The sequence below is a fragment of the Procambarus clarkii genome, chromosome 18 (genome assembly GCF_040958095.1).
Source record: "Procambarus clarkii isolate CNS0578487 chromosome 18, FALCON_Pclarkii_2.0, whole genome shotgun sequence".
Lineage (NCBI taxonomy): Eukaryota > Metazoa > Arthropoda > Malacostraca > Decapoda > Cambaridae > Procambarus > Procambarus clarkii.
The window spans coordinates 40,232,971-40,245,038 of NC_091167.1; the positions used below are offsets into that span (position 1 = coordinate 40,232,971).

Here is a 12,068-nt window from a genome sequence, read left to right on the forward strand (position 1 = left end):
GGGGCTCCCCCTTCCACCTCTCGGGGTGGGGGTGGTTGCGCAGACGGTGGCACGGCGACGTGATGACGTCATGCTAGTTTGATAATTTTGTTTGGGGAGTTCTGTCCACTCGTTCGGCTTTCGGTAGCAATATTTTCACCAGAATAGTGAACGTTTGTTTTGGGGCGCCTACCTTTCTGGGTGCCTATCCCGGTCGATGGCAGACATAAAATGCTCCCAACCACTAGGGGGTTTCTATAGGCCATTACTCCTCGTGCCGCTTTGAGGGGTCAGGTTCAGGTTCTGGCTCGTAGTCCCCGGTAGGCAAGAACTCCTAGCACTTTGATGACAGAAAGTTATACATATCCATTCAGCCTGGATAGCTCCGGGAAGCCGACGAGGCTTCCCCAGAAAAGCACCTATGGGTAGCTCAGGAAGCCACTGAAGGGAGTCCTCCCAGTTTCAGAACCAAAAGAAAGGTAATAGAGTTCCATAATCTTATGTCTTAATTATTCATACCTGGCATGTAAGGCAGCTGACCTTCTTGCAGACATCACAATGAAATAAGTTGACATTATCCTCAAACTGACAGAAGCCAGGGCAGTCAGGAGTCTTACAGTGAAACACGTTTTGCATGGTTCCCTCTGCTTGCTTAACAGACTTGGTTAGATGCTTGTCATACTCCTGTGGTGTTACCAGCTGCAACCAACAAATGTCTTATTAAATTAAAACAATTCAGTGTAATATATATTATTATTATTATATAAATAAAATAATGAAACATAGCATAGTACAGTGTTTCTCATTAAAATGTACTTTATTAACAGAATCTTAAAACAACCTAAACTTACAGCTTTGATTTCTCTGTCCTGCAGAGAAGAGTCACAGGAGTACTGGTTGTCTCTGTATGGACACTTCACATCAGCAGTGTCAGAATATTTAATGGCATTGGCCAGGCACTCCCTGAGTAAAAAATAAAAGGAAACTCAGCTATAGCTGCATGATATTTAAACATCTTAAGTGTCAACTCAAAACATTACATAAAGTTACTTTTACAGATATTATAGACCTATATCGTAAAGTTCAATGAAAAATGGGCTTGTAAGAGGTATCCATTGTATAACCAAGCCCACGGGTTTTCCGGGGCCTGTAGGGGGTGAATGAACTCTACAGGAAGCCCAGGCACTGGGGCTAGCTACACCAGTAAACCCTCTCAGTGCAGGCAACCAGACCACAAGAAACAGCTGGAAAGCCCCAGAAAAGCAACATTATTTGGCAAGAGAGTTCCACAGCACACACCCTAGGCACCACTAATAAAGGACTCCCCAGCAGAAGCAAGTGAACAAAGCACCAGCAAACAAGAAGTGAAGCAGAAAAAAAACCTAAACTCAATGGCGGCAAGCAAGCTGCAGTGCGCCCCACCAGCCAAAAACCAGCGTTGAATGTAATGAAACACCATTTTCTGGGTGAGCCCCGGAGGCTCCCTGGAGCTTATTGGGCTAATGTATGTTATATTAGACCGGGACATTAGCTAAGGAGTGCAGACCTACCAGGGACCAGCGCCAGAACCTGGGCCCCTTCAGAGAGGTTTCAGGGAGCAATGGCCCTGGAAAACCCCTTTGTGGTTGGGGTTTTCCTTATCTGCCATCGACTGGGGTTAGGCACCCAGAAAGGTAGGCATAACAAAACAAACCCCACATGGTAAATAACTAAAACAAAAAACCGAAGAGAGGTAGAAACTCCCTACAATCACAAGCAAACAAGCAAACATCACACTTTACTGCCGCGCCGATTGTCCGCGCAGCCCTCCCCGCCCCGAGAGGGGGAGGGGGGAGCCCCGGACCTACTGCGCCGGCTGCCAAGCTTCAGTTCGGAAACTAAGCTTCAACCAACGGGGGAAAAAAACGCCGACCGGTGAGAGGGAGGGTTGCCAGGGAGCCTCCGGGGCTCACCCAGAAAATGGCGTTTCATTACAAACAAAGCTGGTTTTTTGTGGGGAGCCCTTACGGCTCCCTGGAGCTTCATACCCAAAGAGAAGGTAAAGAAAAAGGGCCAACCCGGGAAGCGGCCGCCACAAACTCTGCAACGCAAAGCCGAGACAACAGGTCGCAATCTGCGACCCGAGGCAACACGAACGCACAGGAGCAGACACGCATAAGAATAGGCGGCCAAGAACCTGTGCGACCCTCAAATCCCTGCGCCAGAAATGAGCCCTAGACGTCGCCAACACAACAGCAAAAGCTGCAAACGTCTGAACAGCACGGGCGCAAAGACAGACCGCAGGCTGGAAGAATGAAAAACTCTGTGGACGACTTGGGAGACTCGAGCCCTGATAACAGGGAACGAGGGGAACCAGATCAACCACAGCGCATCCGCAGACACGGTACGCAGGTAACGGCAAAAAACACAACCGGACAACACAGGACACACCCCTGGCCAAACCAATCAAGCATCAATAACCCAAGAACCCCTCCGGAAAGCAGCCGCCTCGACCGTCGTCAGGACGGAGAAAGGCTGCACACGTGCAAATCTACCACTAGTACTAAAGAGCAGAAACCTGAACCGAAGGGGCTACCACAAACTGAGAAGATAAGAAGGCACCCTGATCAAGTACCAGGACAGCTCAGGCGACGCATGAGCAGGCCGGAGGTGACACAAAACACGAGAAAGCGTACGAAACGTCATACTGTCGCCAAGACGAAGCTCGCAGTTGGGACACCGTCAACAAAGCCACCTGAACACCACAGAGATAGTGATACCCGCGTCAAAATACCAGATGCGAAGAGCCGAGGAGAAGGCCGAACCAGTCACGTACAGAACCGATTCGACCTGCCGAAAGAGGCGGAGCCGTGGGAAAATGCCCCGGGTTCGAACACCTATCAAGCAGCGTCTGAAATAAGGCTGGGCCGGCCACCAAGGAACCATAAGGACTGCTCTCGTGGGAATGGGCTGCAACCGAGCCAGAACCTGAAGCAACAGTTGGACCGGGAGAAGAGGAACAGGTACCCCCACCTCGACCAGTCCTGCTGGAAATCATCCACTATGAATGCCTCGCAGGTGGGAAAGGGCGCCACATAAAATAGGCGACGCCTAGACCACGCTGACTCGAAGACGTCCACGGCTAGGAGTCCATACGTCCGACAGAGCCAACAAAACGAGTCGGCGATGACTGGCCAATCCGCGAAGAGAGGAATGAACTGGGACAGCTGTCCGCCAGGACGCAGGACACACCTCGGACATGAACCTCACGGTTAGCCAAACCCCTGTGGTTCCGGCAGAACTGCCAGAGAACGGTCCGAACAGAGCTGAATGGTAGAGCACCCAGTGACCCAAGCCCTCCGAAGCGTAAACCAGACAGCCACGAACTCCTGAGCCATGCTGTGAGCCCGACGGACGTACAGACTCCACCAACCTTGGCCGACCTGGCGAGCACTGGTCACAAATCCCCAGCCGAGAGATGACCCGTCCGTGAACACATCGAGCGAAGGCTCAGGGAGGTGCCAAGGCACGGAACCCTGAAAACCCCAAAGAGGAAGCTGGTGACGCAGCACCAACACAAGATCCCCGGAGGAACGAACCCAACGAATGCAAGCAGCGGAAGGGAAGTCTCCGAAGGAACCAAACAGACGCCGAAGCCAAACCCGACTCAGCGGGCAGACCAGCACGTCGAAGTTCAGACTCCCGCACAACTGCTCAAGCAACTGCTGAGTAACCCGGGACCCCCTCATGTACAGCCGAAGGCAGGACCACAGCCGCAGTAACACTTCTGGAGGGAAAGACAATGAGTGGCCCAATAGCCCTAAACAAGGCCCAGGTCCGAACCCGGGATGGAAACAGATGGAATGGCCTCCAGATCACCAGGAAACCAAACCCGGCGATCTGGAAAGAACCACACCCCTGGCGAGCAGACAAGCGGACTGACTGGGAGCTCACACCAGCCAGTCGTCAAGGTAGGCCAGACACCGAATCTCAGACTCAGACAGAGCACTAAGATCCGGTAAAGATGCAAAAAAAAAACAAAAAAAAAAAATACCAAGTGCCCATTACAAAATAGGGAAGGCAACAAAAGCAGCAAGCCTGGAGCCCCACCACCAACTGAGCCATTCCCAGAAAACTGGAGAGGAACGTGCCAAGAAGTGACTTGGAGGTCCAGGGCCACCATCCAGGCACCCGGCCCCAACAGAAGCCGGACAGGAGACAACAGTCCACCGAGGAGGGCATAGAAACCAGGGCGCAGACTGAAGAAGTCCAGAAGAACTGCAGTTACGAAAGGCCCATGACTGCAAGGAGTAGACGGGAACCCCAGAAGGATGGGGCGGATCGACCACGTCCAACGCACCCACTAAGAAGACATGACGAAGCACAGGGGAAGAAACCCACCAGCTCTGAATCCCCCAAAGGGAGAGAATCCGTCTACCGACGCCACCAAAGGCCGAAAGACAACCAAAAGCGCCCACCAACAGCGGGACCATGCGAGAGTCAACAGAGCAAGCTGCTCCCCCTGCGCCCCATCAACAGAGAAGGGAACAGAACCCCTTCTGAAAGAAAAAGTACACACACATATACACATTATGTATATATACATATACACAAACACACAAGAAATGGTACACACACGTGCGTATACACATGTGCACACACACACACACACACACACACAGCGTACATAAGTACATGCGTACACACACACATACCTCACACATAATATCTAGAGATATTAGAAAGAACTTTTTTAGTGTCAGAGTGGTTGACAAATGGAAAGCATTAGGAAGAGATGTGGTGGAGGCTGACTCCATGCACAGTTCAAGTGTAGATATGATAGAGCCCAATAGGCTCAGGAAACTGTACACCTGTTGATTGACGGTTGAGAGGCGGGACCAAAGAGCCAGAGCTCAACCCACGAAAACAACTAGGTGAATACATACATTGCAAAAGAAAAGTACCAGTCGCCGACCAGTGGGCAGAGAGCACCATGCCGGCCAGGCAGAGAGCACCACGCCGGCCAGGCAGAGAGCACCACGCCGGCCAGGCAAAGAAGGCACAAAACTGCATCAAAAGGCCCACCTCGACAGCAAAACCTCAAAATCCCAGCACGACCACAACATGTGCCAAGACCCAAAAAGATCAGTCTGCAATCCAGGAAGACCCCGGAACCCCAGTAGGCAGAACCGGGTCACACGAGGAAACAAAGCCCCCTGAACCCACAAAGGGGACCCCAAGAGGAGAAAACCTCCGGAACGAAACCAAAGAACCCAAAGGAACCCAGAATCGAACCAGGGGGAGCCTAAACCACCACATTTGCCGGCGGAGAACACCACAGAGGCAAAGCACAGCCCCCAGACAGAACCCCCTGGGAAAACGGTCATAACAGACCAAAAACCGAGGGACAAGGTGTGGGAGCAAGCATACCAGCCAGGGGACACTGAGTCCAAACCCATAGGTCCAAACCCAAAACAGACAAAATGGAAAACCCGGTGTAAAATCAACACCCAAACGTTCCCAGAGGAACAGGCAACAGGCAGAAAACACCAGAAAAGCAAAGAAACGACAACAGGAGAATAATAAACCCTGAAAAAAGGTGAAAACTCACTCCAGAAGCTCGCTCGCACACCAAGTCACATGTAAACAAACCGCAACGCCGCCCTGGTGGCCACTCCAGGAAACCGGCAGACGAAAATGGCCGCCAGCAGGGGCTGTGGCTGACGCTAAAGATACAAAAACACGCCAGCAAAAGTGGGAAGCATGCAGACTGGATGGGCGAAAAACGCCACCCAACAGCAGAAAACCCAGGCAGGGGCAAACCGCCCCAGAACTACTAGCAGGCATCCCCACAGCCCCGGGAACCAACAACAGAGGCCCCGGGGCAGAGCCGTCCTCCAAGTCCTCCGCCCTTAAAGAAAAGCTAGAGTCCATGGGAAAGGCAGCAAGAAAGGGCCGCTGGTAAGCCCCAGAAGCCTTGGCAGAAGGAACCGGCTCGAAAAACCTCTGTCCCCCAACCCGAACAGGGCAGCCCCCGAAAATCACTCGAGTCTTGGCCCCAACTAAACCCCGCCCCGACCCCGAAACCTGCAGACGGTCAGGAGCTGGGAACAGGGAGGGACAGGGGCTAACAGCACCTAACCAAAACGGGGCAGCTCCGGGCATCCAGGTGGAAAACCAACCTAGCGCGTTGCAGCAACCTAAACCTAGCTTGCAACACGGATGTTGTCTGTACAGTACTCTGAACAGTAAGGACATCAGAAGAGTACTGGAGAACAAGCAAAGAACACCACTCGCAAGACTCCGGGTCGAGGTGTCAGTGACCCAACAGGCAGCATGATGGAGGAAAAGTGGCGCCTATCACCCTGAGACAAGGGCACACCAACCAACTAACCCGCACAAGACGGGATGGAACCCGGAAGACACATCTAATGGTCCACCGATTCCCGACAAGGTTTTCCAGGGCCTGTAGGCTGACTGCTACAGGAAGCCCGGGCAAGGTGTTGCTAACCGGTTAACACCCAAGCTAACAAGGGGTAGATGCAACACTGAAAACCCCTGCAACGTGTACAATTACGGGGGCCTACCTTGAGGTTACTTTGAGGTGATTCCAGGGCTCAGCGACCCCGCGGCCTGGTCGTCGACCAGGCCTCCTCGTTGCTGGACTGATCAACCAGGCTGTTGGTCACGGATGCTCGCAGCCTGACGTATGAGTCACAGCCTGGTTGATCAGGTATCCTTTGGAGATGTTTGTCAAGTTCTCTCTTGAACACTGTGAGGGGTCGGCCAGTTATGCCCCGTATGTGTAGCGGAAGCGTGTTGAACAGTCTTGGGCCTCTGATGTTGAAAGAGTTCTCTCTCAGAGTACCTGTTGTATCTTTGCTCTTCAATGGGGGTATTCTGCACATCTTGCCATGCCTTCTGGTCTCATGTGCTGTTATTTCTGTGTGCAGGTTTGAGACCAGCCCCTCTACTATTTTCTGTGTACTGTAAATTATTATGTATCTCTCCCGCCTACGCTAAAGAGAATACAGGTTTAGGCTCTTTAGTCAGTCCCAATAGTTTAAATGTTTTACTGAGTGGATTCTAGCAGTAAAGGATATCTGCACACTCTCCAGGTCAGCAATTTCTCCAGCTTTGAAAGGGGCTGTCATTGTGCAGCAGTATTCCACTCTAGAGAGCACTAGCGTCTCGAAAAGTATCATCATCGGTATAGCATCTCTAGTGTGAAAGGTTCTTGTTATCCAACCTGTCATTTTTCTTGCAGTTGTGACGGTTACTTTATTGTGTTCTTTAAATGTAAGGTCTTCCGACATCAGTACACCCAAATCCTTTACATTGCCTTTCCGTTCAATGTTATGATTTGACTGAGTTTTGTACGTGGTTTCCGTTTTTATATTTTCATTTTTTCCGTAGCGCATGAGCTGAAACTTATCTTATCTGAAACGTTAAACACCATGTTATTTTCTGTAGCCCATAGAAAGACCTGATTTACATCTGATTGGAGGTTTGCCATGTCCTCTATGTTGTCTACTCTCATAAAAATCCTAGTGTCATCTGCAAAGGATGATACAGTACTATAGGTTGTGTCCTTGTCTATGTCCGATATGAGAATGAGAAAAAGTACTGGAGCAAGCACAGTACCCTGGGGGACTGAGCTCTTTACGGTTGATGGTTCAGATTTTATTTTGTTGACTATTACACATTGGGTTCTATTAGTCAGGAAATTGTAGATCCATCTGCCTATTTTTCCGGTAATTCCTTTTGAACGCATTTTATGTGCAATAACACCATGGTCACATTTGTCAAAGGCTTTTGCGAAATCTGTGTAAATTACATCATCATTTTGTTTGTCTTCCATGGCATCTAGTGCCATGTCATAGTGGTCCAGCAACTGCGATAGGCAAGAGCGCCCTGTTCTGAAACCATGTTGTTCGGGGTTATGGAGATGCTGTGATTCCATGTATTTTGTGATCTTACTTCTTAGCACTCTCTCAAAGATTTTTATGATGTGCGATGTTAATGCTATCAGTCTGTAATTTTTTGCCTCTGCCTTATTTCCTCCTTTTGTGGAATGGTGCTATCTCTGCTGTTTTTAATATGTCAGGGATAATGCCAGTATCTAGATTTTGTCTCCAAAGAATGTGAAGAGTCTGCGATAGTGTTTTTTTTATAGTTCTTGATGAATATAGAGTGCCGAGAGTCAGGGCCTGATGCAGAGTGCATAGGCATACTGTCTATGGCTTCTTCAAAATCCAGTAGGGCCTAGCAGAGGGCCACCAAACACTACCAGTGGAACTATAGCCACACTAGGAAGACCCCCACCAGGCAAATAAAATTAAACAAAAGAAAAATCCCGCATAAGTACACCGTCCCAAGAGGCAACAGGAACCGGTCACCGCGTAGATGGCAGGTCGCGCAACACCTTGACACCCTAACCAGCACAACACCACTCCCTACCTAAGGCCAAACAAGGGTTCCAAGCCCAAGCTGACCCCAAGGGCGAGGCAAATGCCGAGTAGCAAGAACCTCTATGGGAATGGTTCCTGAACGCCCCAGGGAAGATAACCCTGTCACGCAGGGGCAGTACTCACAGGGCGCTTAGGGAAGGAAGCCCCTAAGTGCATGCAGCCCCGAACGCCACAAAGGCAAACACCGCCTAGGAAACTGAGGCCAGAGAAGCGTCTGTCCCGGATGACATTAGCTTACGAACTGAAGTGTTTGGCAGCCGGCATGGTGAGGTCCAGGGCCCCCCTTCCCCTCTTGGGAAGGGGAGGGTTGTGCTGATGAGTGGTGCGGCAGTAAAGTGTGATGTTTGCTTGTTTCCTTGGGATTGTAGGGAGTTTCTACCGCTCTGTTCGGTTTTTGTTTTAGTTTCTTACCGACCTGAAACTTCAAGAGCAAGAGGTTTTAAGATATAGATATTCCAGGATTGGTCTGACATAAGTGGTATACAGGATCCTAAAAGATTCCTTACACAAGTTTCTAAAGACAGTTCTTATGTTGGCTAACCTAGCATGTGGTAGTGGTGTTCCAACCGTCTACAGTGGTAGACGGTTAGAACAAGTGGTGGAGGCCAAAACCATCTGGAGGCCACTTTGTAGCTTCAAAGTGTTATATGACAGAGTGCTGCGAAGACGGGACAAAACAAGCGTAGCACTCCTCCCAACCTGTCCTTCTACAAAGAACGTCACTTTTCGCTTGTATGTGTTACATAAGGCCAAAAATTGTCATACTAAAAAATGGAAACGGATCACGAAAGTGACATATTGTCCCGTTTTCTGTTTTGGGTCCTTTAGTAGGTTAAGAGAAGACACTTTAAATTGACCATTTTCTTGACGTTGGGAAACTAAGGAGGATGGGCCTCCTCCTGTAACTGCATTTAGGTACAGTAATTACACCTGTGGCAGAACCAAGCAAATTCACATCCTCATGCAGCCACTCAGAGAGACCCTACATGTGAATCCAATCGTGCAAGACCTCTGCTGTGTACACACCCTTGTAGTCATCTGCAATAAGAGGCCCAGAGAGCACAAGCAACTGCATGTGGAGTTGCCACTTGCCCATGTCCTTGGGAAGCGCTGGAACAAGCAGGCAGACCTCGAGTGGAGAATAAGGGTTGTCAGCCAGCCAGGATGAGCCTTGTACTTCATACAGCAGCCAATAAGCCAAGACAGATCCATATTTTATGAGGCCAGGTCCATCAAAAAAAAAAAAAGATCTAAATATTAAAGGAAGTACCAAAACAGGGTTGTGTGAGCCACTGAAGGCAAAACATGGGGAGATAGAAACCTCTGGAAACATGATGAGGCATTGCACAGGACCTAGACCTGAACCCTAGAGGAACCACTGAACAATCATACTCATACATAAAAAGGGGGCACAAGAGAAATTCTACTCCCTGAAGCAAGAGACCCTCCTCAGAGAGAACCATGTTCCAAAAAGAGTTGAAGGGCACCCAAGGACCCTCCTCAGATTCCCTTCCAGCCCCTAAAGCTTCCCATGAAGACTCTGGGACAGAGTCATGATCTTCGCCCAAAACCTGTGACAGAAAGGCATCTTTCCAAGGAGAAGGTTCAGAGTGGGGAGGTAGGTGGTTGTGAATGCGAAAACCCCAAAATTGTTATGGCACCTTAAGTCTCGAATGTCTTCTATGCCGAAATGTATGGGGCCACCCAAGTAGAAAACCCATTTACACCCTGAGCTAAACTTTGACCTGACTCCGAAACTCTGACACTTCAGAGCCAGAACTAGGGTGAAGAAAACCCTGCTTCAGGGTGAACCTCATAACCCAGAGAAAGATAGAAGAGGCATGGACTTAGTCTCGGGAAGGTCGCCAACTTTTCTAATTCTAGGTCCCTAAAATCAATTCCTGGTCTCTATGGACCAACTCTGAGGCATCCAAATGATCACAAGGCCACGAATGCCTAACACAAACAAAACTTGCTTGTAAAGGGAAAGCAGCCCGATTAGCTTACAAACTCGAAGCAGAATCAATAAGTGCAGAGCTCCAGTGAGAACAAACCTTGCAGAACTCAAGGTTGTAGGTGTCACCATCCCAACAGGCAGCAGCATGGCAGGCAAAGGGAATGATCATTGTCTAGTAGCAAGGACAATGCTCACTCTTTGAGCTCACACAGAATGAATGCAGACTCGATAGGACACTTCATAATGAACCACACCAGAGAAAAATGGGAAAAATTGCCACAGCCTGAAGACAATTAACTAAACAGGACACCTGCTGTGTTAATTGCTGGGGCTGGGGCCCCTGGGAGGGGCCTGGGCCACCTTGTGGCACCTATCAGTACTAACAAGTTCAGGTTAGTTTTGAGTGAATATTATTTCATTCCAAATTGTTTATAGAGTTGTTTGGCAGTTTCAATACTAAATTATCTGTAAAGCTTCACTGTGCTTTTTACCAGTTGGCTGGCAGATTGTTAGTTATTTCTTGCACCTCTATGAAAAGGCCAGGTTCTGGCTCTGGTCCCCAGTAGGCCAAACAGAACTCCAGCGACTGATGTGACCCATTAGAATGGAGTAATCTCAGCAAGATCGCTTCAGAGAGCCACCGAGGGACTCCATCAGAAAATGACAAATTTGAGATGCAATAAAGGTTCCTTTGAAACAAAGGAAGTATAAAATGAATCATTTCATTCAAGAGAGATTCCACTGTACAATAATTTGTTCAAATGTTTGCATGCTTTGCTCCCTAATTAATCCCAGCAGGCACATTAAATTAATGAAGTGACTGAATCAACATTAACGAAGTTCAGCCAACTTTTCTTGTTGGTTGAACTGATGATGATGTGTGCCTGATGGATACTTTTTAATAATATTTATCACCCACCTGCAAAAGGTGTGGAGACAATCTCGCAGTACCACACCTTCACTTATTTTGATGTCCATAAAGCAGACACGACACTCAAATGGATCTGGGTTGGGTACACAGCCTTGGCGTTCAAGTGCAGACATCACTGCACCTAACCCAGGCATCTAAAATAAAACAAAACTATAGTACTGTATTATTAAAGTGTTTTGCTTTATAATTTTGTGATTATGAATATAGTAAATACTTGAAAAGCATCATTTATTAGGATTTTCACTCTTTTTGAAGAATGCTAACTCCAATCTCTTGAGAGAGAGAGATTGGAGCATTTGGTGAAGAAACACTAAATCATCTAATCTTTTCATTTTATTGTTCAATGTTTTGTCAGCATTATGACATCTTCAGGAATACACACTATGCACTAAAGACACAGGTATACTAAGTTTACATGCAGAAACATAGACATTTATAAGTTTGAGTTCATGTTGCCATATAATTCACCTAACCTCCTTAACCACTGAACTGCGCAACGCACCTGCAGGTGCTTGACGGGGGGTGCGCGACGTGCCTCCGGGATCTTATAGGTACAGTATAGCGTATGATTCAATACTCCACCGGCTACATGGGGTTCACATCAGCTTCCTCAGGGCTCTTGTAAACAGTTGCCATTTAAAAAAAAATCGTGGGCAACATTCCCGGGTGTGAGAGCCTCAGTACTGAGTGAGCAACCAAGGCTGGCGCGCGGAGCTTGAGCTCACCGCACTACTCTTCAGCTTGTGACCAC

General features: G+C 48.8%; 1 protein-coding gene across 5 annotated transcripts in view; it reads right to left on the minus strand.

Annotated features, from left to right (window-relative positions):
* The window catches only part of LOC123754430 (uncharacterized), a 104,415-nt gene that overhangs the window by 10,694 nt on the left and 81,653 nt on the right, over window positions 1-12,068 (minus strand). For 4 of the 5 annotated variants that reach the window (XM_069326519.1, XM_069326520.1, XM_045736836.2 and 1 more), the window contains 3 exons: window positions 11,306-11,451; window positions 831-942; window positions 499-678 (listed from right to left, as the gene is read on the minus strand). In XM_069326519.1, coding sequence (XP_069182620.1) covers window positions 499-678; window positions 831-942; window positions 11,306-11,451 — 438 coding nt within the window. Of the gene's footprint in view, window positions 1-498; window positions 679-830; window positions 943-11,305; window positions 11,468-12,068 lie in introns of those variants that run through there. The other variant, XR_011229062.1, reaches the window with a different exon arrangement.